Source organism: Halichoerus grypus, chromosome 7 (assembly GCF_964656455.1).
Source record: "Halichoerus grypus chromosome 7, mHalGry1.hap1.1, whole genome shotgun sequence".
Lineage (NCBI taxonomy): Eukaryota > Metazoa > Chordata > Mammalia > Carnivora > Phocidae > Halichoerus > Halichoerus grypus.
The window spans coordinates 8,326,245-8,354,094 of record NC_135718.1 but is presented as its reverse complement, the minus strand read 5'-3'; the positions used below and the strand labels follow the sequence as shown (position 1 = coordinate 8,354,094).

Below are 27,850 nucleotides of genomic sequence, written 5' to 3'. Positions count from 1 at the left end.
ACCCTTAAAGTTCAAATAAAGATGCCCTTGTTTCCTAGAGTTATAATATGATTTTAGAAGCTTAGTTCACATGGATTAGTTCTCCGGGTATGGTGCAGGGGGGAGGAAAAAGAAATGGAAATATTAACAGAGTTGTCTCTAATTCGAAGTCACAAACTCATGCCCACAAACCAGATCTGGCTCCAGACGTTACTTTTATTTGAATTCGTGACCAGCAGATACATTCCACAAAAATCCTGATTTCCAGCATTTCTTGAAAAGTCAGCAGATCTGGTCATGCTGAGCCGCCTTTGTACGGAGTGCTTGGTAATCCCAGGCTGGGCACGCCCGCCACACATTCACCTGTTCCTGGCCTGGCTCACTCAACCGCCACCCCTGTCCGGAGTCTCAGCTTGAATGAAAGCAACTTGGCGCCTCCTCTCAAAAGCCACTCCCTAGCCCGGGAGCCTGCTGGGCAAATAGGTGAACTCGCCTTTTGGGGAGAGCTTGGGGATTTATGGAAACCACTCCCACGAACACCTAGTCCTCCAGGAGTTGGGCTTTGGGAGGGCCACCCCTCATGGTGTGGAGGCTGGGAATTGGCAAGTGTGCCCACAGAAGGGCACCCCTAGAAAGAACCTCACATTTCTCTTGCCTACCATCATTTTTCAATCGCCTAATTAAATGTTAAATCCAGAACGCATGTCAGGAACAAGAATGTAAATCAGCCTCTGGCATTTACGCTGAATGGGATGATTGGTAGTTGGTAACTTAAATGTGTGAGCTGATACTGCTAATTTTTCAGTAGCTTGACGTATCCCCGGGAGAACGCATCAATTCTTTTAGGACACAGCTACTGTCAACAGCGTTTTCCTTCCCATAGAAGGCACATTTCTTTTTCAGAAGGATATTAGTTGTTTTGTGTGGGAAACACTACATGACGCACGGGATGTACAGCTCATTGACCAGGCAAGGACTCTAACACTCATTAGATCCTCTTGTTGGCTTCACCACAAGGGACCGATCCACTGTACTGATAGGCATCAGTTGGAAAAATTGGCACACTTTTAAATCCGTTCCCAATGTATAGAAAAATACCATGCTTTCATGCTTTCATTTCCAGAAAGTATAGCCAATTAAGCATATGCTCCTCTTCGGAGAAAATGATGATTCGCGTTTTCTTCCCATTAGTACAAACGGGAGGGAGAGTGGGTTTTATTCAAGATTTTTAAGACTGGAAGAGAATCCTGCCTGAAGACAGCTTTTAAAATGTGGTAACAGCCTCCTGGTTGTTTTTTTTGTTTTTGTTTTTGTTTTTGTTTTTTGCTAAAGCCAGTGGATTTCATCAGCTCAACTCAAAGAACTGTGGTCTGAATATGAGTGGGATGGACAGGGATGATCCATGGCAGCCTGGCCAATCCCAAGCCCTTGGAGAGTCTCAGCTTTGGCATCAATCCTATCTGACGGGGGGGAAGAGGGACTGGCTTGGAAACACCAGAGGCCACGCCAAGCTTCAACAATTTTAAGTACTGATAGGGCGAGTTAGATGTGTTGGACTCGAGACTTGACATTTCCCCTGGAACCTGAAGCAGAGAATCCCTCTGAGCAAGCCCTAGAATGTCTGAAATGTGATGTCGCTTCCTTGCCCTGCTCCAGACCTTTATCATCTCTCACGGGGACTGGTAGAGTAGCTTCCAATTGGCTCCTCATTCCCCCCAGTCTTCCCCCCGCTCCCCCCACCAACGCCATCCTTCCTGCTGCCGTCAAAACTTTCTTCCTAAAATATGGAACAAAAGAATTGGAGAAAGACCGCTCATCCCCGATCCACAGCAGTCTTCAGTGTCCCTCTACCACATGTGTGAAGACCTGAACATCTGATCCGTCAACTTAGCTGGACCTCACAGGGCTGGAGGGTGTATTTTTTCCCCCAGAACGTCTTATTCCCCTGCAGTAAAAGGGCCCCCATCTCCTAATCCCTCCACCTCCTGACCCCATCAGGAAGCCTTGAGATATACTCCCAGCCTCATATCTCCCTCCAGAAATCCACATCCTGCAGACCTTTTCCCACATCCTTTCCCTGGATGACTTCTACCTGCCAAGTAGCCAGGAACGTCACTACATTTGACAAGGAGCCGCCTCACCTGATTCCCTCCCCCTGGGAGTTCATGTCCCGTCTTTGATGTATCCATAGCGAGCCCAGGGGAGTTGAAACACCAGGACAACGTAAGGACAGAGACCTTTCCGCTTTCCTTCCCTGCTGCACCTCTGAGCCCCAGCACAGTGCCTGGCAAACAGTAGGCTTCAGTGAACCCTGGTTATGTGAATGAGGCAACAAATAGAAGTGTTCAGCCCCATTTCCCCTTCATTTCCTGCCCTCCAGTTACCAGTGGTTTCGATTCCTTATAACCAACAGTGTATCAGGTTGATGAGGGGACAGAGATTACCCGGGTCTTCCCTAGTCCAAGGCATTGAGGTGTGAATTCAGAGCATCTTCCACCCAGTCATCAGGTGCATGGATCAGTGTCCCGGACCCACCTGCTCCATGTGCCTTTCTGGGGTTGCAGACACATTTGGCAGCTGGTGCCCCCACGCCCCCAGGTCCACCTGCCACGGAGCTTCACATGCACCTCCTGCTGGGAGTGTCCCCTTCCAGACTTGGTGCTGCTTGCTTCTCACATCCCGGCCTTCCTCGGACACCCAGCAGCCCATCAGGCTTCATACCAGCTCCAGCTTCTTGTCCCGCAGACGGACACGAGAGGGGGCGTCACATTCTTCTCAAAGTCCCTGGGGCCATGGGCCACCATTGCCTACAGCAGTAGCCTCATCTTGGCTTCTTCCCGGAGACCCTTTCCTGCCTCCTTCACTCCTGCTTCCTGGGCTCACCTCCTAAATAAACTCCCTGCACCCAGTGTTCATCCCAGACTTCACAGAACCCCAAACCCAAGGCATACAAGTTAGACAAAATATCCCATTGTGGACATTTTTTGCCCCAAATTCCCATCTTGCAAAACTTTCAAGTACCTATCTTTTTACCAAAGGCTGTCCTCTCAAAATTTCTGCTTTTTAGGGGCGCCTGGGTGGCTCAGTCGGTGAAGCGTCTGCCTTCGGCTCAGGTCACGGTCCCAGGGTCCTGGAATCAAGTCCCACGTCGGGCTCCCTGCTCAGCGGGGAGTCTGCTTCTCCCTCTCCTGCTCTCCCTGCTTGTGCTCTCTCTCTCTCTCTGTCAAATAAATAAAATCTTTTTTAAAAAAATTCTGCTTTTTGATAAACTGCAAGGAGCTTAGGCAAGTTCCTGACCATTCCCAGGCCTCACTTCCGCGTCGATAAAACGGCAATAATCACACGGATCTTCCGCAGTCTCACTGCGGTCCTGGCAGACGGCGTGGGGCGGGCTGTGTGTGAGACGTGGTTGTAAAGGTACCAGATTTGACAAATTCAGGTTTGCAATGAAATCCCTCAGTTTCTTGATTTAAAAAAAAAAAAAAGCCTATTTATCCTTCTTTCTTAAGAACTGAACAATTCTTCCATTCCATTTATTAAAAGAAAGGATTTTAACAGGGGTATTTTTAGACTGAAGTAACCGCTCATGGAAATGGCCCCTTACCTCTCAGCGAGAAGCCGCGTTCCCGCGCTCTTGTATTTCTTGGAATTGGGTGTATGCCCCTTGCTGAGTCCTCCTTGGGCACCCACGGCACCCTGCTTAAAACCTAATCCAGCACCTGAGCCTGGCACCATCCTGCCCCTGCTCTCCTCTTGGTTAGGATCTGCCTTCCCTTACCCGATTTTTATCCCTCTCTAATGTGGGGCCCTCTCACAATGCCTCAAATATAATACAATTTCTGCATCTTTGTGCCCCTGCAGACTGTCCCCTGTCCCCGGAGAGGCCTGCTCTTCCATTCCTGGTCTGCCAGGAAGAGTGACCTAGAAAGTGGCCCTAAGAACCAACCCGAGGCTGCACGTGGGGAAAGCCCAGGAGTTGGCAGCATCATGAAGGAAGGTCTATTCTGAATCAGGGCCCACCTTCCATACTGGAAGGCTGTAAATCCTACACACGTATTCCCAGGAGCTAAACAAACATGGTTGGTTTGCATCTTCATGCTAACAGGGACAGGGTGGGTAAGAGCCCACCCTTTGCCTAACTCTGCCTGCACAGCCCTTGCTAGTGAGGCAACTGGTCAACCAGCATCTGCCCCAGCCTCACTTCCCCAGCTGCATCTCAGAGCTGATCAGAACCCAGGGCGCTGCTGGGAGGGACAGATAAAATAATGGACATGCAGATCCTCTGTAAACTTGAAACTGCCGTGTAAATGGGGGAAAAAATTATTTACCCAGTGTTCCTAAAAAAGAAAGAACAAAAAGAAAAAAAAGTCTGAGAGTAATAGAATTGATTTTTAGGAAGTGACTTTAGTAATGCAGAAGGCTTCCTCACTTCCTGCACGCCTGTTCTGTGTCAGCACCAGGCGGCACGATTTGTGTCACCGCCTCCTTACAGATCATGAGAGACGCTGCGGGGTCACCTTTGCTGGCCCACTTCGCAGGTGAGGACACTGAGTCTGAGCAAGGTCAAGAGACTTGCCAGGAGTCACACAGGCAGTGAGGGACAGTGTGAAGTCAAAGCCGTTTCTCTTTCGTGCAGAATACATGAAGATCACCAAAGCCAGGGCTATCTATTCAGAGCCTATTGCAGGAGGGAGTCAGCTACCATCTCTTGCATTTTGGCAGACTCAGACCCAGGCAGAAGATCAGGAAAGCTTCATGGCAGGAAAAGGGAAGGCTTCCAGTGAGCTTGGATTGGAGGCTGTTGGCTTGGGGCAGCTGGAGGCTGGCTGACAAGAAATAGTGTGTCCTATGTGGCTGGCTAGGGGACCATAGTGGACCATCTCTGGTAGGTCCTAACTTGGAAGCAGGGACAGAAAATCGGGAAGGTGTCAGCTATTGATCACGTCCTGGCCACTCTGCGGTGATTGCCTCGGGGGTTAATGTTTGACTTCGTGCATGACTACAAGAGATAGAAGTCTAGCTTCCTACAAGTCTGACTCGCAGACGGCAGGCTGGTTTCCTGGGCTGGATTCTGAAGATTGTGGGTCAGAATTCTACTTTTATATCTGGTCTGGCTGCCGCCCATGTGTACATTCAGTGTCTCACTCCCTTCTACCGCCTGACTTGAAACGTATGCCCTAAAAAAGGGACGCGTTTCTTTCCTGGGGTTTTAAGAGAACACAGGCAATTGGATCCCTAATGAAGCAACTGAACACTCAAGCAAACGCCCTTGGCAGCTCACGACCTTTCTGTTAACTAAAAGAAGTGTCTTGAGGGGCACCTGGGTGGCTCAGTCGGTTAAGCGTCTGCCTTCGGCTCAGGTCATGATGCCAGGGTCCTGGGATCGAGCCCCGCGTCGGGCTCCTTGCTCAGCGGGGAGCCTGCTTCTCCCTCTCCCTCTGCAGCTCCCCCTGCTTGTGTGCGCTCTCTGTCAAATAAATAAATAAAATCTTTAAAAAAAAAAAAAAAGAAATACCTTGAAAAGTTCTTTATTTATTGATCAGCTAGAAGGTGTGAAGAAAAGTTTTAAAACATCGGGCTTATATTCTCTGCAAGAGCAAAATGACCCGGGGTCACGGATAAGGATTCCCTGTGCTAAAAGTTCCCCCTCAAATGTGTGAATGCAGCGGCATTCTCCACCAAGGTTGGCATACTGAAGCGTCCCATTCTCACTTTACAATCCATAACAATGGTGCTGCGTTAGGAGGTGGTGCCCGGCGACAGCTTGAGGAACATTAGAAATAGCAGGCGACTCGGTGGGGATGTTCATAAAGGACCTCCGTGCATAACGGAACATCTGAACACGAGCTGAAAATACCCCAGCAACACGGTTCTTCTTTTTAGTCACATTTTAGCATTTTGGCTTTTGGTTTCTAAAGTTCTGAGACAGACTAAATTAGAAAAATATATGCAAAAATGTTCCTGAGTTCAGCATTGCTTCTGGGTTGGAGATGCTAACTTTTGCATCAGAGGGACCTGGATTTGAGCCTTGAGTCAGTTAGGATGAAGACCTGCTACATATAACGTACAACCCCCTCTCATCGTGGCTGAAATTAGGTTGGAAACATCTAGAGGGAGATAGCTGGGGACTGATAGGGTGGCACCTGGATATATCCAGGCTCTGGGCTCTGCCATCCTCAATTCTTGGTCTCTTATCTTCAAGGTCAGTATCAAAGATAGCTGCTGGGGTGCCGGCCTTCATGCCTCTGTTCCAGCCTGACAGAAGGAAAAATGATCAAAAAAGGCATGCCTTCCTTTTATTCTCACTTCTTAGAATTTTCACATCTCATTATCCAGAACCTTTTTATAGCATGGTGCCACCCCTACCCACGACAGTTTAGAAATGGAGCCTGTTTCTTGTCCATATAAAATAACCCCTGAATATACCCAGGGTTTAGCTACTAAACATGAAGCAGATAATAGGTAGACCCTGAGGGTGGGCTCTCCAGATGCAGCTTCTGAGAAGAGAATTTGTATAAACGGGAGATTTACTGGGGAGTGAGTCCAGGAAAACCTGGCAGGGGCACAGAGAGCTTGGATCAGGAAAAGGATCTAAGGTAGGACGGATGTAATGTTAAGTTAAGCCATGTCCCACCAAGGGCAACCTTGACCAGTCCCACCAAGAGCTCTGGGACAGTGTAGGGTCCACTCAGAAAAGTCCTGATTGGAATCAAAGGAACTGGAGTATTTACATGCCTACACCCCTCACTCACTGAGCAGGGGATGCTCCAGGGAAGATGTGTTCCCAGACACTCTGACTCTACAATCACCAGCAAAGCGAACCCTGAAATTCGAGGGCAGCCCTGTGCCTAGAAAGGCCATTACTGGTGGTTGAAAGTAGGAGCTCACCCATAAGCAGTCTTTTGTTGGTCCATTTGTCTATTTTCAGGTCATATCAACTAAGAATCGTGTGCCTACCAGGAAAGAAAACAAAAATATCTCTGATATTTGGATCTGTGAGTTTTTATAAATGGTGGTTAAAATGGTAGAGTTGGAGCTATAGGTCCTCCTCTCGGGACATCCGTGTCTGCATGTCTGTAATTCAGAAAGAACTCCACCGTGCATTATGTATTGGATGTTTTCCTATCTCCAGAGGGTATTAATAAATTAAATTACAAAGTCTCTTAAAGGAGTGAGGATCTGGCTGGCTTACAGATATAAACACTTATAGAGATTATTTCCTATAATTGTTAGAATATAAGAACATTAAACTTCTAATACTTTTACTATGTTACTCGAACTAACTTCAAAGCATTTGAGGAATCCATGTAATTAAGGTAACTCTTTGGCAAATGAGACTGGTTTAATCATTTTGATTTACTAAAAATGGCATGTCTTTTCTTATTCGTTCATTTATTTTTAACTTACTTTATTTAAATTCAATTAGTTAATATACAGCATTATCATTAGTTTCAGATGTAGAGTTCAGTGGTCCATCAGTTGCTTGTAACACCCAGTGCTCATTCCATCAAGTGCCCTCCTTAATGCCCATCACCCAGTTACCCCATCCCTTACCCTCCTCCCCTCCAGCAACCCTCAGTTTGTTTTCTGTGGTTAAGAGTCTCTTATGGTTTGTCTCCCTCTCTGATTTCAGCTTATTTTATTTTTCCCTCCCTTCCCCTATGCTCCTCTGTTTTGTTTCTTAAATTCCACATGAGTGAAACCATATGATAATTGTCTTCCTCTGACTGAGTTATTTCACTCAGCATAATACCCTCCAGTTCCATCCACATTGTTACAGATGGTAAGATTGCATCCTTCTTGATGGCTGAGTAATATTCCATTGTATACATACTACATCTTCTTTATCCATTCACCTATCCATGGACATCTGGGCTCTCTCCACAGTTTGGCTATTGTGGACATTGCTGCTATAAACATTGGGGTACAGGTGCCCCTTCGGATCACTACATTTGTATCCTTTTGGTGAATACCTAGTAGTGCAATTGCTGGGTCATAGGGTGGCTTTATTTTTAACTTTTTGAGGAACCTCCATACTGTTTTCCAGAGTATTTAAGTAGGGTCCACGCACAGTGTGGACCCCAATCCGGGGCTTGAAATCACGACCCTGCGATTTGTGTTCCACTAAATTGAATCATTCTGAAAAACTCTATTTCAACAGTAATTATGTTTTGTAGTGTGTCAGCTTGAAGACAATTTCCAAGACCTCTAAGTAATTTAAACCTTCAGACCGATATGGCATTAATCAGTGGATAATTATTGAATGCCTGGATCATTTCTAAGCAAGGTGAATACCGAAACATTGATTACTAAGCATAATTTTAAATTTTATAGACCTTTGCTTCATATTTTCAAATACATTGTGGCATATTAACGAACATGTACATTTTGCTACTGTCAGAGATTTTTGGAGAGATGTGGCTAGAATAGAACAATCTGTGGATTCATGAGTGGTAGCAAGTCTCAAGCAACCGTCCCCCACTTCGCTCTATGAAAAGGAAGTTACTTTGGCACCAGTGATGGAGAAAAAAAATTTGTGTACATGCTTCTATTTTTCAAGGAAAACAGTAGTTTTATCCTGAAGCAACATTTCTCAGATTTGTGTGTGTGTGTGTGTGTCTCTAGATACCTTTACCTCACAATTATGGAAGACCCCAAAGAGCTGTTGATTTTATGGTTAGAACCATGACTGTTTTCTGTATGGGAAATGGAAACTGAGAATTTTTTTTATAGGATTATTTATTTATTTATTTGACAGAGAGAGAGAGAGGACAAGTAGGCAGAGCAGTGGGCAGAGGGAGAGGGAGAAGCAGCCTCCCCGCCGAGAAGGGAGCCCGATGTGGGGCTCAATCCCAGGACCCTGGGATCATGACCTGAGCCGAAGGCAGACACTCAACTGACTGAGCCACCCAGGAGCCCCATGGAAACTGAGAATTTCTTTTTTTAATTTTTTTAATTTATTTTTTTATTATTATGTTAATCACCATACATTACATCATTAGTTTTTGATGTAGTGTTCCATGATTCATTGTTTGTGCATAACACCCAGTGCTCCATGCAGAACGTGCCCTCCTTAATACCCATCACCAGGCTAACCCATCCCCCCACCCCCCTCCCCTCTAGAACCCTCAGTTTGTTTTTCAGAGTCCATCGTCTCTCATGGTTCATCTCCCCCTCCAATTTTCCCCACTTCATTCTTCCCCTCCTGCTATCTTCTTCTTCTTTTTTTTTTTTTTTAACATATAATGTATTATTTGTTTCAGAGGTACAGATCTGTGATTCAACAGTCTTACACAATTCACAGTGCTCACCATAGCACATACCCTCCCCAATGTCTATCACCCAGCTGCCCCATCCCTCCCACCCCCCACCACTCCAGCAACCCTGTTTGTTTCCTGAGATTAAGAATTCCTCATATCAGTGAGGTCATATGATACATGTCTTTCTCTGATTGACTTATTTCACTCAGCATAACACTCTCCAGTTCTATCCACGTCGTTGCAAATGGCAAGATTTAATTCCTTTGGATGGCTGCGTAATACTCCATTGTATATATATACCACCTCTTCTTTATCCATTCATCTGTCGTCAGACATCTTGGCTCTTTCCACAGTTTGGCTATTGTGGACATTGCTGCTATAAACATCGGGGTGCATGTACCCCTTTGGATCCCTACATTTGTATCTTTGGGGTAAATACCCAGTAGTGCAGTTGCTGGATCGTACGGTAGCTCTATTTTCAACTTTTTGAAGAACCTCCATAGTGTTTTCCAGAGTGGCTGCACCAGCTTGCATTCCCACCAAAGTGTAGGAGGGTTCCCCTTGAAACTGAGAACTTTTTAAATGCTTATTTACGGATACATTTGAAGAGAACAGAGAATGCGTTGCATGTTAATAACCTGTTGGCATTATTAAGCTAGTCTTTCCTTGAAGAGCCCTGATGGGTGTCCTCAAGTAAAGCGTCAATGGATTCCAGAACAGGAAGGCGCTAATGAAGGACAAACTTGGAATTTTTATCTGGTTTGGTTTTTAATACCTGAATTCAGAAATTCCGACTGAGTCCCCTGACTTTGTGTGCCTGTGTAGTTATTTATAGAGGTTCGATAGGAACTGTCCTCCTTGCTACTAGGATATAATTGGAAAAGTTGGTTATGTAATGAAGGTCTTGCCTAGAATGTCATATTTGAAAATGATGCTTATTGATTTGGTATGGCCATGTTTTTTGAAAAAAGAGCTTTAATGAGATATAATCTATAGTGGACAATTCACTCATTTAAAGTATACAGCTCAGTGGTTGTTCAGAGTTGTGCACAATCTGTTTTAGAACATTTCATCACCCCCCCCATACGCTTTAGCCACTACCCCCCCGTCTCCTGATCCTCCCAGTCCTGGGCAACCACGGTCTGTGTCTGTGGATTTGCCTCCTCTGGACAGTTTGCATAAACAGAATCACACAGCATGTGGTCTTTTGTGACCAGCTTTTTTCACTTAGCGCCATGTTTTCCAAGTTCATCCATGTTGTAACATCCTCGGTCCTTTTTCTGGCTGAATAATATTCCATTTTGTGGATCTGTTATGTTTCATTTACACATTGGTAAGTAGATGGCCATCTGGATTGTCTTCACCTTTTGGCTGCTGTGAACATTCCCGGACCAGTTCCTTGTGGACCTAAGTGTTCACTTCTCTTGGTTGTGGACCTAGGCGTGGAATGGCCAGATCATGTGGTAACTGCATGTTGAACATTTTGAGAAACTGCCAGACTGTTTTCAGAAGTGGATGTACTTTTCTCTAAAGATTGCCCGCTTTTATTTCTAGATCTTTTCAATGCTGAAGTTCCGAGCCCTGTAAATTTATTAGTATTGACTGAATCTCCCCAACAACCCTGCGAGGCAGGGATTACTGAGCCCATCTTAGAGATGAGGCTACTTGTTCAACGTCACTCAGATGGTAAGAGGCGGCCCTGGGACAGACTTAAGTCCATTCAATCCCAAAGCTCTGTCCCTCCCCTCTGGCTCCCACTGCCCCCCAGGAGCTGAGTGATTGGTGGGCCCTTTCCTTCCTCCACAGGCCAACGGGTGCCATGGAAATTTCCTCTCCTTCCTCTTCTTGCCCCAGCGAATCCCCCAGACCCTGTGCAGTGTGTTCCGTATGAACCAGCAGAGATGCAGAGCCGGATCCTGATGTCCTAGAGGCTCTGGACTTGCCGGAGCTGGAGGGGTTGACATCCAGAGGACAGAGGCCTTTGCTACGACCCCCGGCCCATCTGGGGAGGCTGAGAGTAAGAGCGTAAGTGCTCCACACGTTCAGCAGATCTCTTCTGTAGCTCTGTGGTCGTCCGTCTCCTCGGCTCCCCTCTTCCTTCCTCACCGTTCAGCTGCTGCAGGTCTCAAGAGCAGATTAAGGAGTAGATCAGAGGGTAAGTTCCATCAGAGTGATTAACTTAAACAAATCAAAGTAGATGATCTGGCTACACGTATCTAGGCATGCCCTAGGCCTCAGCTTCCTCCTTTGAAAAATAAATAATATTTACCTCTAATGCAGCTGTGGGGATGAAAAGTGGTATTGCTCGTGCTGGGAACCCAGTACCCGAAGATAAACATTTGGTCTCTTCTCCGCATCTTGGTGCTGGCGGCGTGCCAGCTGCCGGCCTAAATGCTCACAGCGGGGATCCTCGCCCCAGATGTATGTGCAGCCCTGCACTTACACCCACTCTGCAGATGAGAAGACCGAGACTCAGAGGTGATAAGACTGTGCAGGGAGTAAGACGCAGGGCTGGGACTACAACTCAGCCTTCTTGATTCCAGAGATGAAGCTCTTGCAACACCTTTGCTCTGTAACAGCCTGGAGCCGAGTCAGGCAGAGCTGACGGCTGGTGGCAGACGGACGGCTCAGCTCAGCTCGGTGTCACCCTCAGCCTGGCTCCACACACAGCCTGGAGGAGGATCTAAGAGGCCCTCTTGCAGTGGCGACAAACGGATGAGGCGTGGACAGTGCCCATTCACGGCAGCACTCATGAGTGTGAGTGGAGTCCCTGTCCCCTTCCTCTGTAGGGTTTGCTCTCGTGAGACATAACCAGAAACATCGGCGTGGTGCTGGCCTCCCGCTGCTCAGAACCCTGGCCAGGCTGCCAAGGACATGGAAGCACCCTGATGCACGTCTCCGACCCAAAACCAAAATGGGGCCGGAGAGTTGGGCCATCGCCTCGCTGTTAGGTCATCTGAAGTGGACAGGGAGCTATGAGGTAAAAAAGCCTGCAGAAGCAGGCCCGTGGGCACACTCAGGGCCTTAGCACACATGTCCTGAGCTCCTTGCTCACAGTCTCCCGGGGAAGCTGATCAAACAAGGGTTCCGATCTTTTGTCCTCTGATTTCTGAAAAGCACCTGCGGCCCCCAAGGCTTCCATCACTGTCCGGGAGCTTGATCTGCTCCTAAGAAAGTCAGCCAAGAGGCACAGCCCTGGGGCAGGCTGCTCTGGGACCGAATTAGAGTTTTCTCCTAGGACACAGAAAGGAGCATTGCCCTGAGTCCTGCCTCTGCCATAGGCTGAAACACAGCTCCGGACATGGGAGGCCTCTCCCCAGGCCTTAGTTGTCCTCCCTCTAATCCAAGGAGGACTGGAACTAGTTTGGGGACCCAGAGAAACTGCACCATTTGATCCCACTGAGCCAGGACTCTGCCTCAGAATCCTTCTTAACACAGAGCTCCAAGCAACTACTGCCAATAAATCAAGAGTTGGCTTACAAGAGGAGACCTGGTTGCTGCCCTTGGACACATTCATCTCGAGGCATCCCTCAGCTCTAAAGACCTGTCATTCTCCTCTGTGGCCCATATGTTTGTCCCCTTGTTCCTTTTGTCAAGGTTTCCCTGGACTCCTTGTGCCTTGGCTGGGAGGTTGGGGCTGTGATTCGGTGGCAGGGGATAGACAGGCAGGAGGAAGAGCTCCCACGGCCTCAGGAGAGGTTGTCCTGGTGCTGCAGAATCGGGTCGTGGGGAACCAGGCTCTGCAGCTTTCTGGCCAGTCCTGCTGAGTGTGGTTTTGCGGGTGGCAGCTACACCAACCACTGGTAGAAGGATGCCAACAGAGAGGCATGGAAATTTGAGCTCCTCCAGGCAGGGGGGTGACCACTAGAGCCAATTCAGAACCCGCACACTTGAGACACTCTTCTGGCCCGGCCACCTAAGACCCCACGTCAATACAGCATCCTTGCTACCACGTGGCTAGTTCATACGTTAATAGCGTGATGTCGTTCTAAAGTGGTTCCTAAGGTCTTTGTGACACAAAGACTGAAGAAATCCTGAGGTTTCCTGTTGCAGTCACAGAAAATGAGTGGTGATGGCTGAGGAAGATTTGGGGCAGCTCCTTAAGTGCCCTTCAACACAAAACACAGCTCGCGTTAAAAAGAGCGGTGTTGCTGCAGCTTCCTCAGCCTTGAGTAGGAGGACAGGGATAAACAGACGCAGGATTCTCTGCCAGAAACAGAGGTTTTGTGTTGATTTTATGCTGTCGGAAAACATCCAGATAGAAAGCAAAGCCTATACATTTTTTAGACATGTCGTTGTGCTCAGCCAAATACCAGACTTCACTGACGAGATAAAGACACGAAATTCAAGTGGCGCATTTTCAATTTCTGAAGTCACATTTTCTTACCTTATAAGGGAATCCTAAAAGAAAAGCACCACAAGGCACAAGGCCAGTTCGATTCTATACGTGTTTGTGGAGCACCTGCTGTGAGGACGGAGCCAAGCCAGCCCTGGGGGAGCAGGTACTCAGGGGGCATCGTTCTGGCCCTTGGGGAGCTTCCAGTCCAAAGGCAGAGAGAACCAGAAGCAATAAAAGTTCCAGTGGAAAGGGATGGGGAACTGTCCCTCTGAGGCCCTGAGGGCTCTGCAGACCTGTTCAAACATGTCCAGGTCAGGAGAGGGCGGAAGGCTTCCTGTAGGAGGCAGCATTTCAAGACGGGTCTCGAGAGAAAAGCAGAAGGGTTTTCCATCTGGGGAGAGACCTGCGGAGGCCCACGCCGAGCCTGTGGGCAAGATCCAGGAGGGGGAATTCTGGCTGAAAGCAGGTGGAAGTCGCATAGCAGAGAAGCTCCAGGAGCTAGGTCGGGAAAGGTGTTCGGGGCTTGAAGGCCTGGAGAGGGGCAGCTAGTATGGAGGTGCCAGGGCGCCCACTGAAGGGGCCGAGTGGAGAAACAGCTCCAACAGAACAGGGCGTGAGGAATCCAGTGTCCGTTCTCCCCCAGAAATCAGGGGACACCACAGCCAGCCTGGCTTTACTTTGCAGGAAGAGATGGGAGAGTAGAGAGGCTGCCGGGTCCAAGGCCACACACGGGGGTGGCACAGGCCCAGAGCCCACAGCCCTGGCCTGCAAGCCCGGGACGCCGGCCGGTGGGCCAGGGCCGACGGTGGGCCTGCAGACGGCAGAGCATGTCGCCCGAAGGGGACAGCGCTAGTCACCAGCGATAAGACTGAGCCACTCTGGCACCAAGTGCGGGGCCCTGACAAAGGCGGTCTGCTGAGGCACTTGGAACGGCTACCGCCCTTCTGAATGTAGTGCCGCATCACCCCTGCAAGGGCTTTCTTCATACGCCCATCTGATGACGCCAGGTCAGTTCTTCCTACCGTGGGCTGCATGGGGAGCCGCACGGGCTAATATGGCTATTACAAGTGAAATTTAAATGAATGGAAGTTATATAACACCAGCAATTCTGGCCCCCAGTTGCATGAGCCACGTTTCCGGCACTCACTAGCCACATGCGGCCAGGGGCTACTGCGTTAGATCGCACGGAACAGAACATTTCCATCGCCATGGAAAGTTCTATTGCATAGTGCTGATTTGGAATGGGGGTCAGCGAGCTGTGCCCCAGCCTGGGGGTTCAAATCCAACTATCACGTGTTTTTGTAAATAAAGTTTTATTGAAACACAGCCACGCCTGCTCTTTGGTGTATTACGTGCCTGTCTGCTTCTGAGCTACCACAGCCGAGCTGGGTACCTGCGACCGAAACTGGCCGCAAACCCTGCAATCTTTACTACCTGATCCTTTATAAGGCAAGTTTGCCATCTCTGGGGTAGACGGTCGGAAAGCTGCATAAGGATCTTTTCTGGAAAGATGCTCGCTGGCATCCCCAGCCGTCACCAGTGGATGCCCAGCATCAGGATGATTTTACCCAGGCACGTGGCTCCCCTGGGAAGGAGGCAGGAGACGCACAGCTGTCAGCAGCAGTACCAAGCTTGGTGGGGGGCACAGGGTACCCCTCCCCAGGCCAGCACCGCCTCTGGAGGGACTGACCTCAGGGAGAGGCAGTGGGGCATGGCATTTGGGTGGTGGCGAGTCTGCCCAGGAAAACCACACGCTGGAAGGATCTCACCATCAGCTTGCTTTATTCTTCCCACTCTCCCCAGGTCAGTGAGGCAGCAACATTCATACAAAGAAGACAAAGTGTTTTCTTGTATCACCCCTCCCAAACCAATATTCCACAGATAATTCTAAGAGCTTTTCATCACATTTGGCATAAGTGGAAGGCCTGGCATCCCACACATCAAAAATAACTCCCTTGGTGATGTTAGGCCAACTTATGAGCGCTCATTTCTATGAAAGGAGGAACATCTTGAGCAGAGAGAGGGTTGCAAGTCAGCCTCCCTCCGGCCCTTCTCGAGTCCTGCAGGTCAAAGAGGGGAGCCAGGCTGAGTGATCGACTCCCTTGGGAAGGGCGCCTTCTTCTGCTTGTCCCTGTCCAGGCGGCACCCGGGGCTGCTGGACCAGCAGGGAGCCTGGGGGTTCTCTGTGGACCCTGCACTCCGGCTGCCCACCAATCACTGGTGAACTAGTTCAGCATTTTTCTCCTTTTATAAACACAGTCCTTTATGGAAAGGGGGACTATATGGATTCAAGAGGCTCACAGATGCTCACTTGGTAATGGCTCTGTTGTCGACAGAGCATGGAATTAATCTGTGGCAGCTTGGAATGTCCCGGGGCCAGAGAGGGTGGATTCTGTCAGAATGCCCGTGAGCATCTCAGATAGTAACTTCTGGCACCGCAGGGCCCCAGGAGTGCTGCAACTGGAGCCACGCAAAATGCAAATGCACGAGGACCTCTTGCTGTCACACAAGCAAGTTGGCGGAGGGGAGCACCGGCTTCCCTTCCGGTGCAGCCAGGAGACCCTGAGCTGGCAAGCCCCCTCTCTGTCTCTAATTCTCAGGTTGAGTTGCTGAATTCTCACTCCTACCAGCCTTTCTCTGCTGATCTGAGTTATTTGGATAAATGGGACAAAGACAACAACAAATATCCTAAGCTTTCAGCTCTCCCCTCGGGACCAGGCTTTCAATACACACATTCTCCCAGGCCTTCGTGAATTACAGAGAAAACAATAGGGAGCGAGTCCTCTATGGAGCTACAACTGGGGGTGGTTTAATTTGCAGGGGTCCGGGACAGGTCTCAAGTGTTGGGAGGTCACCCGCGCTGTCGTCTCTTCCGCCCCCGCAGCTTCAGCCGCCTGGCTGGCAGGCTGATGGGCTGTTTCCCGAACTTTTCCATGATCTCCCGGATCCTGGCCAGGTTGGTTTTGCTGAGTGTGAAGTCACACTGCGTGGCCCCCATGTCATAGCCGACCATGCAGTTCTTGGTGGATGAGGTGAACCCTTCGGCTTTGACTGTGACCACATACTCTCCGGGGTTCAGGAGGCGCCAGTAATCCCCATCGCTGGCTGTGAAGAGAAAGCAGGTGAATTCAGAGCACTTCTCTTCTAAGGCAGATACCACCAGCCCTGCTATTCCAGAACCGGTGTCCCAGCCAGAGAGAGACTCAGAGGCTGGCCTCGTGGAATTCGAGCCTCTGCAGGGGCAATTTTTTTTTTTTTTTTTTGCAAATTCTTATTTTCCTCTTTGGAAGCCACCTTAATGGTTTTAACAGGCAGAGGGCTGGGGTGTAGGCTCCCCACAGTGTTCATACACATGAGTGAAGATGGAGAAATGATCACTCACACTCTCTCCTCTGTGACAATACACGCCGTTCATTATGAGCCTGAGCTTCCAAATGCTATGCCCTCACCACAAAATGCCATCTTGAAAAGCCATCAGCGCCTGGCTTCCTGGTCTCCCTTAGCCTGGCGATAAATACAGAAGAGTAATTCTTTTAAGAGGTGGGGCTCTTCACTTCTGAAAAGAGAAATAAAAGACTCCAGGGGACCAGGGCCAAATGATCTGCGAGGAGGCCTGGTACCTGCATTCCCCGGCCCAGGGGGCGGGGGCGGCAAGAGAAACGTGAAGCTGTAGGAGCCGAGACAGCGGTGCTGCGAAGCGGAGCTCCCCCCTCCCCCGCGACACGGTTGCTCAGTCACCCAATAACACGTCGGGGCCCCGGGTCCACCCCTAGCTCTGGACTCCACCTCTGTTGCAGAGAGGGCTTCCAGGCCAACGTTCTCCTCCCAGGAGCCTACAACAGGCTGAGGACACTTAGCCCCGTGACCTGAAAAGAGGCTTTGAGGCGAAGAAGGGGTCACCAGTGACCTCCCCCACCCACCCGTGGAGGACGTGGCGCCCAGAAGGTCGAGGCAGGCACTGATCCGCTGAATCTGCAAGCAAACTTCTGAGGCAGGTTGCATGACGAGTCCCCTTTCCACGTGAGTAATCTGATGCCCAGGGAGGCGTGATGTCCGGCACGAGGTCACACGGCCAGTCACCAGCAGGCCCCCCAGCGCCAGGCTCAGCTCTCTCTCTCACGGCAACCTGGGTGTCCCACCCATTCCGAGGCTTTGGTGCCGGAAGAAAAAGGAGAGGGGTAAGGAGGCCCCGGGCCAGGCTCCCTTGTCGACCACAAGCCCTGAAGTCTTCGAAGGGACGGGAGCAGCACCGTGTGTGTGTGTGCGACTGTCTATCTCCCCCAAACTCACGTAGGACACTCTGAAGCATCAGGTCGAAGTTACCATCTTTATTCAGCGGAGACACCCCCACGCAAGTAAGTGAGCTCCCGAGAACGTGTTGTGAAAAATGAACTCCGTAGGCAGCTGTCTGCCACACGTACATATGGCCCGCTTACTGGCAAACAGGCCTCAGTGAGGGGAGTCGGGGTCCACCCAGCGCAGGCGGCTTGCTCCCTGGTTCCTCGGGGCTGCGCCCTGCATCTTCCTTAGGAAAAAAATGCAAGCTTCTCAACGAAATAAAATGCCACCTCATGCTTGGCAGCGGGCAAGAGCCCGTGGAGAATTCTTGGTCATGCAGTCAGCTGGCCTGAGCCTCACGATGCAATTCACCCTTCAGAGAGGGAAACTTCCTTTGCTTTCCCCCGGCTTCCTATAGATTATCCCAAGTCTTTCTTCCTTGGCTCTCACCATAGTCTGCAATTAACTTTAAAGTTTTCCTTTATAATTGTTTGTAGCTCTCCCCCGCTAGAATGTCTACTCCCTGAGGTGAGTGGCTGTATTTGTCTCCTTTACCACAGTAGCTCTAGGCCAACACACAGGATGTTCTTCATAAGATATGTTCAAAGAATGAATGCAACTATCAGGAATTTGTTTAGGTTCACAGAATCAGAATGAGGGGTGTCCGCTCTGGAATCAACAAGTTTCCACTTCTGAAACATGGATGCTCTCCTCTACCTGGCAATGCACCCTCTCCCCCAAAAGTTCTTGGTTAGGCTTTCCACACACTTCTCCCCAAGGCTCTTGTAATCTCAGTTTCTTCCCCCGACCACCAGTAAAGTCTAGAATCATCCACCTCATAAAATTCAGGGGTCAGCATGGTAGGTTACTATCCCACAGGGTGACCAGGTCTGTGTCCAAGGGTGAATGTTCTGTCGAGCTGTGGGCTTGGGGGTGGGTACACAGCTGGTGTCACTCAGCACGGTGGACAGAGGGACAGCCCAGATGCTCACAAATGTCCATTCGGTAGCAGGTCAGGTTAGTGTCCACCAGAGAGAGGACGGTCATGGGGCATTCTGAGCCAGGTGCTTGGCCAACATATTTGCATGCATTTAGAAAGTACTCTGACTAGCTTCTCTCTCCTTGGATTTCAATTCCCCTGTTGATTTTATGCAAAATCCCTCCTGAAAGAAAACTTGTCAGATCACAGAAGCCTTGGAGAGAGATCAAGGCAAACTCAGAGCGTATGTTGAACACTGGAAGACGCTGAAATAAATACGATAAGGAACCATATGTAAAGTACAGAGTTCATCTATCAGGAGAATACACTGGGACATTATTTTAGGGGGAAATAAAGGAGAGGGGGAGGCAGCTCCCATCGGCTCATCCAAACCACTTTGGTGATCACAGGGCCTTGAGGTTCCAAGCTCACTGGGCACAGCGCTCTCTTCTGGCTTGTGGGGCTCGGGGGGCTCTTTCTCTCCCACCCCACTTAAAACCCTCCTGTTTTCTCACATGGCATACCAAGCACTAATAGTCCCAAGAACGTTCTAGGTTCTTTTGTGAATCTTTCTTTTACAGGAGCTTGGTAGCAATGCTTAAAATACAAGTCCTATGCGGAGCCAGATACAGCAGCCCCCCTCAATTCGTAACGATCACCAGCACCCCGCGTTCAGAACCTGTGAACAAACGAACGGACGAACGGACGGATGAGTCCGGGAACGAACGCACGGCCCCGCGGACGCCGGTGAAGGGCGGCTATGTCCCGAACGCCTTGCTGCACGGCGGGAAAGCTCACGGGTAGCGGCTGTGAGGTCCTCAAGGACAAACAGTAGGCAGGTTCAGAAAATTCGAGGCGCGTCATGGCATTACACAGCGGTCTACTATTTTGTGGCATGTCAGCTACAATTCACCCATTTAAACAATCCCTGGCCTCCTGTACCGGGCACGTTGGCAGGCAGTCATGTCAGCCTGGCGCTGAAGAACACGTGGGCGACGTGTGAAGCCCAGCCTACCCCCTCCTACGGTCCCAGAGGCTCCGTTTCCTTGAAGGTCAGTTGGGATCGCTTGTTTGAAGGACTGGGTCTGTTAATGCCTGTGAACAATCCAGAGAAGAGGCTCCTGTCCCCTCAGGAGGGACAGCATGGGGGCAAGGGCAGGGGCACCGCATTCGCAGTCCCTAGCCCCGGGCTCAAATCCCAGCTCAGCCCCTCTGCACTACCAGAAACATCATGTCGGGTCCATTCATTCATTCGAACGCATTCATTCATTCAATAAATATTAAGCACCTACTGAATGCCAGGCAGTGTGCTTGTACTGAATTGAGGCACAAAAGGGTCAAGGACCCCAGGTCTAGAAGTCAGCGAGGGAGGGGCAGAGACACCAGAAGGACGGTAGTCAGATGTCAGGTGTGGAAGCGCTATGGGAGGAGAAGGCAGGAGGCCGGGAAGAATCACAGATGGTAGGGGCAGGTGTGTAATGTTAGAAAAGGTGGTCACTGTGGTTGGCTTTGTTGACAGAGTGACAGCTGAATAAAGACCTGAAAAGGACAAGGAAGGAACCAAGGGATTCTCAAGGAAAGGAGGTTCAGGCAGCACGAGGTGCTAGAGCAAGGACCCCGACGTGTGGCCTCAGCCCTCCAGGAAGGAGCCTGGAAGGCTGTCGGAGGGGGCAGAAAGCACAGGGGAGCAATTATTCCTGTTTGACCAAAACTGGGACTCATGATTTTCAGTTTTAAATGGGGACAGTCCTGGGCAAACCAAGAGAGCTGGTCACCCCAGAAGAAGAGGTTTGGGAGGTAACCGGTAGCCCAATCCCGTATGGCTTTGGGGGGTACCACAGTGACCCCGACAGGGGCCGGGGCTGAGACCAGCCAGCAGCCGAGGAGGTGCTGAGCGGGCATAGATTCTGCATCTGTGTGCTGTTAGACTGGGGGTGGGGGTGGGGCAGAACCAAGGCTGAGCCTCTGTTCCTCATCCGCACCTTGTAGATCATTCCAGCCATCACAGGCCATACAAGTGATAACACATGGGGAGCACAGGAGCAAGACGGACTTGGCCCAGTTTCCCTGGGATTGCCCTTGTTTTAAATCTGACAGTCACACATCCTGAGAACCCTCTCAGTCCCGGGCCGCTGGCTGCCCCGTCCAGTGTAAGCTCTTGAACCAACAGGTCAAGGTCAGACCGCATTAAACACCTGCCGAGTCAGCCTCAAATCCTGTTTCTCCCAGTTGTTTTAGTGTGTCCGAGGGCTGAACAGGTCTTTCTCGTGGCAATCATGATTTCCCTTCTCCTGCTGCTGAGTCTGTGCTCGGTGCCCAGGTGGGACCTGGAGTAGGTTGAATGATGGTCTCCAGAAGCCCACATCCTACTACCCAGACCCTCTAAATGTGACCTTATTTGGGAAAAGGATCTTTGCAGATACAATTAAGGATCTCCAGATGAAATCATCCTGTATGACCTGGGGGGGCCCTAAATCCAATGACAGGTGTCCTTATAAGAGGCAGAGAGGAGGAGGCAGAGGAGGAGGCCACAGAGATGGAGGCAAGAAGTGGAGTGACGTGGCCAAGGAAGCTGCAAGAGCCAAGGAACGGTCCTCCCCGAGGGCTCCGGAGGGAGCACCGCCCTGCCGACACCAGGATTTCATACCTCCGGCCTCCCTAACTGTGAGAGAATACATTTCTGATCTTGTAAGTCTGTGGCCATCTTCACGACACGCACTAGAAACCAACACAGGACCCAATGCCCCCCGCCCACTGCAGCTGACACCAACGCAAAGCCATCTGCCCACGGTGATGACACCGCGCTCCGCAGTCTCCCTGCGGCCGAAAACCCCAGTGCGTGGGTGTCAGCAGGCCCCCGTACACACCATCACCACCAGAACCCCTGCAGACAACCTGCTTTAGGCTTCTAGCCAATTCTCTCCCCCGCGCACCTGTCACTGCATCATGTTGCACACGTTCCCTGTCACAGTCAAGGTCACTGTTTCCTTACCTGGCTCTGGGTGCACCGAGTACCATCCTGGGTGACAATGGTCCTGGGCACAAGGGAAAACTACACGGGTTTCCCAGCAGCGGGGAAGCCCTGAGTGAGCAGGGCCATGCCGGGGCTGGGAGTCCAACACCCGAACCCGGGCCCCACCTGCCCCTTAAACCACCAGTGGGTCCTTTTACCTCCCTGCACCTCTAGTTTTCACCTGAATAAGGGAAAAAGCAGAAAGCACAGGCTGAAAACCATGCTTTCCAGGGTCTGCATGGGGTGTCCGAGGAAGGAGACAAGAATTCAGCTCTCCGTAAGAAGTTTCCGGCACTTGACATGTGATTTTAACCCAAGCAAAACGCTTCGAGAAAACAGACATTCCCTACCGAGAGACAGTTCGTCTATGCTCGTGGTTACCTGTTCGGATGTCATGGTTAACGCCTTCCACAGAGATAATGGCATTCGGAATTCCTTTCCCATGGAAGTCCCTCACCACACCTTTGATGCCGCGATGGACCTGCTCAGCAAACACAACAAGAAACGGGGTGAGCTCATGATGCACTTGACCCAAAGCACATGGTGAAGAAGGCTATAAGCTGAACGCCACCCCAGGGCCACCGGGAACCCTCTCAGCACCTTATCTAGCTCGAAAGCTCCCTGGCTGTGCCTGGATCTGGTGTGTAAATTTCTGGGTTCCCTTTGGGTCCATGTACTGGGAAGTCTTCCATCGGAGTTCAGATATTCCAGAGGCTTAAAAAATATTAGGATCTGAGATGGTTCATATCAAGCACACCCAGTAAAAATGGAATTTAATTTTTTCTAGGCACATTTGTTTAGACTTTTCTGAACTCTATGGACCTAATACGTAGACCCAACCACTTAAGGGTCAGAGAGAAAAGAGTCAAAGGCATTCCTATAAACTACAACTCCGTCCATAGGGCCCTTCTGCTGATGAACTGTGTCACATGATACACATCACTCTGAACCTCGTGCCTCAGTTTCCCCATCCATAGAACGATGTGACAATCGCAGGTGGCATACTATCATTTCCAATGACACTATACGTATTACTGTGCCTGGGCATTTTATCCATAGCAGGTGCCTTGGTGACACGGGATTACTTTAGAATGATCAGAGCCTTCTCTCTTTTCATAGATGAAATGAAAAAGAGCCTTCACTCACAAAATTCCAGGGTGTGGACAGAGAGTGTGCTCATAGCTTCCCAAGAGGAAAGAACAGGTTCACACCCACTGTGCCAGGCAAGTGCACTCTGTGCAAGGGCTGCACAGAGTCTCCAGAGACCCTCGTGGGGCAGACTGGGACGCTAGGTGCCAGGGCTCACCTCTGCCAAGGTCAGTGGAGGTGGAGGTGCAGGTACCAGGAAGCTGGCAGCCTGAGCATTGCCTGAAAAGTGTCTTCTGATTCATCTACAACAACCCGTGGAAGGGGCGGCCTCCGTGCACGATCCTGCCAAGCCTCAGAACCACACTTCCTAATGGATGGGAGTCACAGTAGAGTCACATAATTGAGGCCCAACATTCCTTTTGTTTATTCCTCTGGTTTCCGGTTAGTCTGTTCCTTAGTGGGGCGTGGATGTTACTGGATTCATTGTAGCACGGAACTAGAATTGGTTTACTCGATGCTACAGGATGGGCGTGTCCTTGGGAGCAAGAGGAAGGGAAGGCGGGGGAGGTGCCTAGTGGATCCAGCAGGGCTTCCTCACCAACTGCAAGCAGAACCCTGGCAGGGGCTCAGGAGACCTGTTCCCAGGAGCCTCCCACACCTGCAGCAGAGCCTCTCAGCCTCACAGCCATGGTGGGCACCATGGTATCCTCCAACAATCCCCATGGTGAAGTCCTTACTCCTGGGACCTTAGAATGTGACTGTATTTGGAGACCATGTCTTTAAAGAGGTGATGAAGTTAAAATGAGGTCATTAGGGTGGGCTCTGATCCAATCTGACTCCCTCCCTTATAAGAGGAAGTGGGGACCCACAGAGGCACCAGGAGCGTGTGTGCATGGAGGAAAGACTATGTAAGGACAAGGAGAGGAGACGGCCATCTGCCAGCCAGGGAGGCTCCTCCGAATGAAACAAACCTGCCAACGCTTTGATCTTGGACGTCCAGCCTCCAGAACTGTAATTTCTGTTGCTTGAGCCCCCCTGGTGTCTATGTTTTTATGCAACCCTAGCAGACTAGCACAAGGGGCCTGAGCATGCTGGCTTGGACATGTCAGCCCTCCCCACAGGGCAGCATCTGGTCACACTCACTATGACCCAGTGTGAGCCATTGACAAGGCTTTACAGCTCACTCTGCAGGGCTGAATCAAGTGCAGATAGACGGTGGTTCTTCTAGCACTGTTTGGGGCTGGCCCAGCATGACAGCCGGAGTCCCAAGTACTAACTCAACTCAGTCTCAGGCTTTCAGTCCCCTAATAGGCCCCATTCCTTTGCCAGCCCCCACCCCGATGTGTGCTCATGCCATACCTGCTCCATGAACACGATTAAGGACTCTCGATTATTCTCCCACTCCTCGGGCAGCTCACTCTCGTGCGGATACTTATCACAGCCCACGTAGATGGACAGCTCGAAGCAGTTGGTGTGAAGGTAGCTGAAATCGTTGAGACCTGCCAAGCCAACCGGACAATGTTGTCACCAAACAGTGCTCCAAGGGGCAGGAGGGAGACAGCAAGAATGTTCAAGAACGGGATTCAGAAGACCTCATTTGAACAAGGAGGTGTCCAGTATCTACTGTAGGCTACAAATGAATTATAGCAAAGATGAGGGGAGGGGCTGGGGAGGGAGAGAGAAGATGTAGCCAGAATGGTTTCTGGGGAAGACAGGTGTACACGGGAACAACTCTGACAAAAGGAGGACCGAAATAAGTGCTTTTCAGATAAAATTCTGCTTATTAAACTCAGTTTAACACACTATTTTTAGAATAAAGCTACCATGAATTAACAGTGTGGATTCTAAGCATTTGATTAAGTTTCTCTCTATAGTTACTCTCTCTCAGCTACAGTTCTGGAACAGTGTTCTGTTCTAATTCATACCAAGAGCTACCCCGACCACCCTCCGCTGAGTGCCATCCATGAGCCCGGACCTGTCCCTAGCGCTCTGTATCCACTGACCAAAAACTCAGCAGAGAGGTAGGAAGCACAGCACAATTCCATGAATAAGAAAATGGAGGTAGAGAACAGCTAAGAAATGTATCCAGAACCATGTGCCTGGAAAGTGCCAGAGTCAGGGTTTGAACCTAGGTGTGTGTGACGCCAACACCTTGCTCTTATCTCCAGGGCTTGGCTGCTTGGGGGCCGCAGGACGAGCATATTCACCCACCGAGCCTGACGGCAGAGGGATCTCGAACATCCGACACTATTGCAACAGGACGTGAAACGCCCAGCCTGGCATGGGGTCAGGCTCCGCATTAGCATCCTAGGGACGCTGTTACAAATGACCACAAACTGGGGGGCTTAAAACAACAGAAATGTATCCTCCCATAGTTCTAGCGGCTGGGGGTCTGAAATCGAGGTGTTGGCAGGGCTGTGCTCCCGCCAGAGGCTCTAGGGGAGGAAACTTTCTCGTCTCTTCCAGCTTCTGGTAGCCCCCAGCGTCCCTTGGCTTGTGGCTACGTCACTCTGACCTTTGTCTCTGTCTTCACGTGGCCTTCTCCCCTGTGTCTGTGTCGCCTTCTCTTAAGGACATTTATCAATGATTTTAGGGCCCATCTAGGTAACCCAGGATACCCTCACCTTGAGACCCTTAATTTAATTGCACCTGCAATGTCTGTGGCCATACCACCCTGAACACGCCCCATCTTGCCTAATTACACCGCAAAGACCCATTTTTCAAATAAGGTCACATTCACAGGTTGCAGAGATTAGGAAGCAGATATATACTTTTTCAGGGGAGGGCACCATTCAACCCACTACAGCACCCAATATTTGCGAAGCGAAGAAATGAATGTTAGGTGGCATCAAGTTCTTCCTGACGTTTTTGTTTCTGGGCAACAGGGTGATTAGCAAGAACACAGTGCAGCTACGCTGTGTGTGACCGCAGGAAGCACATGCCCTGCAGGAGCCCCTCTACGAGCCCCCCTTGGGTTCCGAGGGTCAGGGCTAAGAGAGCAGAGTGGGGTGTGCTGGGTTTCTCTGTGGTGACTGAGAAGGAGCAGGTCCTCCTGCGCAACCAGCCTCGGTCCTCACCATGCATCTTCCCTCCTTCTTGCCTACCTCGCCATCACGCTCAGTGATGTACAGCTTAGGAGAAATGCCTGATTAAAAATCATGGCTTTGGGGGGCAAGAGCAATTCCACATCAATCTGCTGCCTAATCACTAACGTCATGGGCAAAATGGTACAAAACATACAGCCGCCCTCTCTGGAGGATTCCAGATTTGAACCACTCACATGTCACCAGATTGGCCTTTGACCACGTTTGTGATAAGACAGGCAGAGAGCTGCGGGATGGAAGGGGTGGGACCCTGTCACGTCAATGGGACATTCTTCACAGGGGCTTGGTCTGGCAGGAGAAGGTTGTTCAAAAGGCCACGTCAACGCATCCACTTGAACCCGAAGTATGGAATTACAAGAGGGCACAGCGTGGCTGACAGACACCAGGCCCACTAGTTAGCACAGGCAGGACACAACTGAGAGGGCTGGGTGCCTCTGTGCATATAACATTCTCATTATGCCCAGCCTTTCAGGCCTTGTTGTAACGGAAATAAATCAGTGTTACATATGAAACTCTGGAGTGGGCCTGCCACGCTGCCATGTGTCTTCAAAGCACTAGAAGTACCAGACGAATGGGTGAAATGCTGAGAAGCCAGGAGAAGGGTGGAAAAGCTTGAGCCAGGCTACCTTTGCTGCTGACTTCTGGCCCAGCAGCAAATGGCATGAGCCAAGAATACTTGGTGAAGAATGGTTTCGAAAGCATGACGTGTGGGCAAGGAACTGCGGCGTGACCCAGACAGACCCCCCTCCCCACACCCCACGTCCCAGCGGGATGGGCAAGATGTTCCTCTGTGCTCTCCTGGCCTAGAATCCTACTGTCTCGGCTCCCGCGTGGAGCACGGAGCTGTGCCTTCCTTAAGGCCCGGGTGCCCATCACCAGTTCAACGTGCGCTTCATTATGGGGCAGAGGACGCAGGGTGGCAGCCCGGGAACCAAAGGGGCCTGGCGTCACTCTGGGAGTTGAGATGCACACGCTACAAATGATGTGTGTTTTGAGCTTTCCTGAAGCCTGCTCTCCACGGCCCCATCTCCATTAACTAATGCCTGCCAGTCACTGCTAATGAGCGAGCAAGAACCGAACAAAAAGATGGAGTGGAGGTGGCGGGGGAGGGAAGGAAATTAGAAGTCACATTTCATTAATCTACAGAGAGAGGAATCTGCACACTTCCTCACACCACCAGGAGGAAGAATGATTAAGAAGGCTCGAGCCGCCCCATGGCTCTGCCACAGAAGTCCCTGAAATAATGGAAAATATAATTGATAGGAAAAAATCAAATGCTGCCTATGTGATTATGTGGCAGCCAACTTTTCAAAACGTGACTATTGACCTGGCGCCGGCGAATCCAGCTGGGTCTATTCCCGAGGTAGTTGCAAGCAGCCGTGAAAAATAAACAGATCATTCACGTTAAGGCTGTTGCCGGTTTTCAGGGCTAGAACTGAAAAGCAAGAATGGTTTTTGGCCATTAGAAAATTCTCTTGATTGGCAGGGATTTGCCTTTTTTTGTGTGTGTGCAGGGCAAAACTATGATGGTAAATAAATAAAACACCTATGCTGGGTAGGGAACCCAGAAGAAAATGGCAAGCTTTCTGTACGTGTTAAAACATGGCCACGGGAACAAATCTGTTCACTACTTTTTTAGTTTTCTTTTCCCAAGCACGGACACATACCTGAAAAGCACGTGAAGGCTGAATCTAGCAAAGGGAAATAATATGATGGTTAATTAGGGAAAAAGAGCAGGAGGTGTGAATGTGAGCATATACTATGGGAAGAGGGGGGAAGGCAGACAGGGGAGCGGGTCCCAGCTGTATG

The 27,850-nt window shown here is 50.2% G+C and overlaps 2 protein-coding genes across 5 annotated transcripts in view; one reads left to right on the top strand and one right to left on the bottom strand.

Moving 5' to 3' along the window:
- Positions 1–27,850, top strand: part of GPR26 (G protein-coupled receptor 26) — an 84,988-nt gene that overhangs the window by 51,116 nt on the left and 6,022 nt on the right. The gene's annotated exons all lie outside the window — the stretch shown is intronic.
- Positions 5,318–27,850, bottom strand: part of CPXM2 (carboxypeptidase X, M14 family member 2) — a 139,472-nt gene continuing 116,939 nt past the window's right edge. The window contains exons 12-15 of one of the 4 annotated variants that reach the window (XM_078077015.1): positions 24,297–24,436; positions 22,230–22,329; positions 6,123–6,234; positions 5,318–5,446 (exon numbers count right to left, since the gene is read on the bottom strand). In XM_078077015.1, the coding sequence (XP_077933141.1) occupies positions 5,341–5,446; positions 6,123–6,234; positions 22,230–22,329; positions 24,297–24,436 (458 nt within the window). In that variant the 3' untranslated portion in view covers positions 5,318–5,340. Of the gene's footprint in view, positions 5,447–5,491; positions 6,235–15,343; positions 16,684–22,229; positions 22,330–23,154; positions 23,305–24,296; positions 24,437–27,850 lie in introns of those variants that run through there. The other 3 variants (XM_036067146.2, XM_036067145.2, XR_013449577.1) reach the window with 3 other exon arrangements.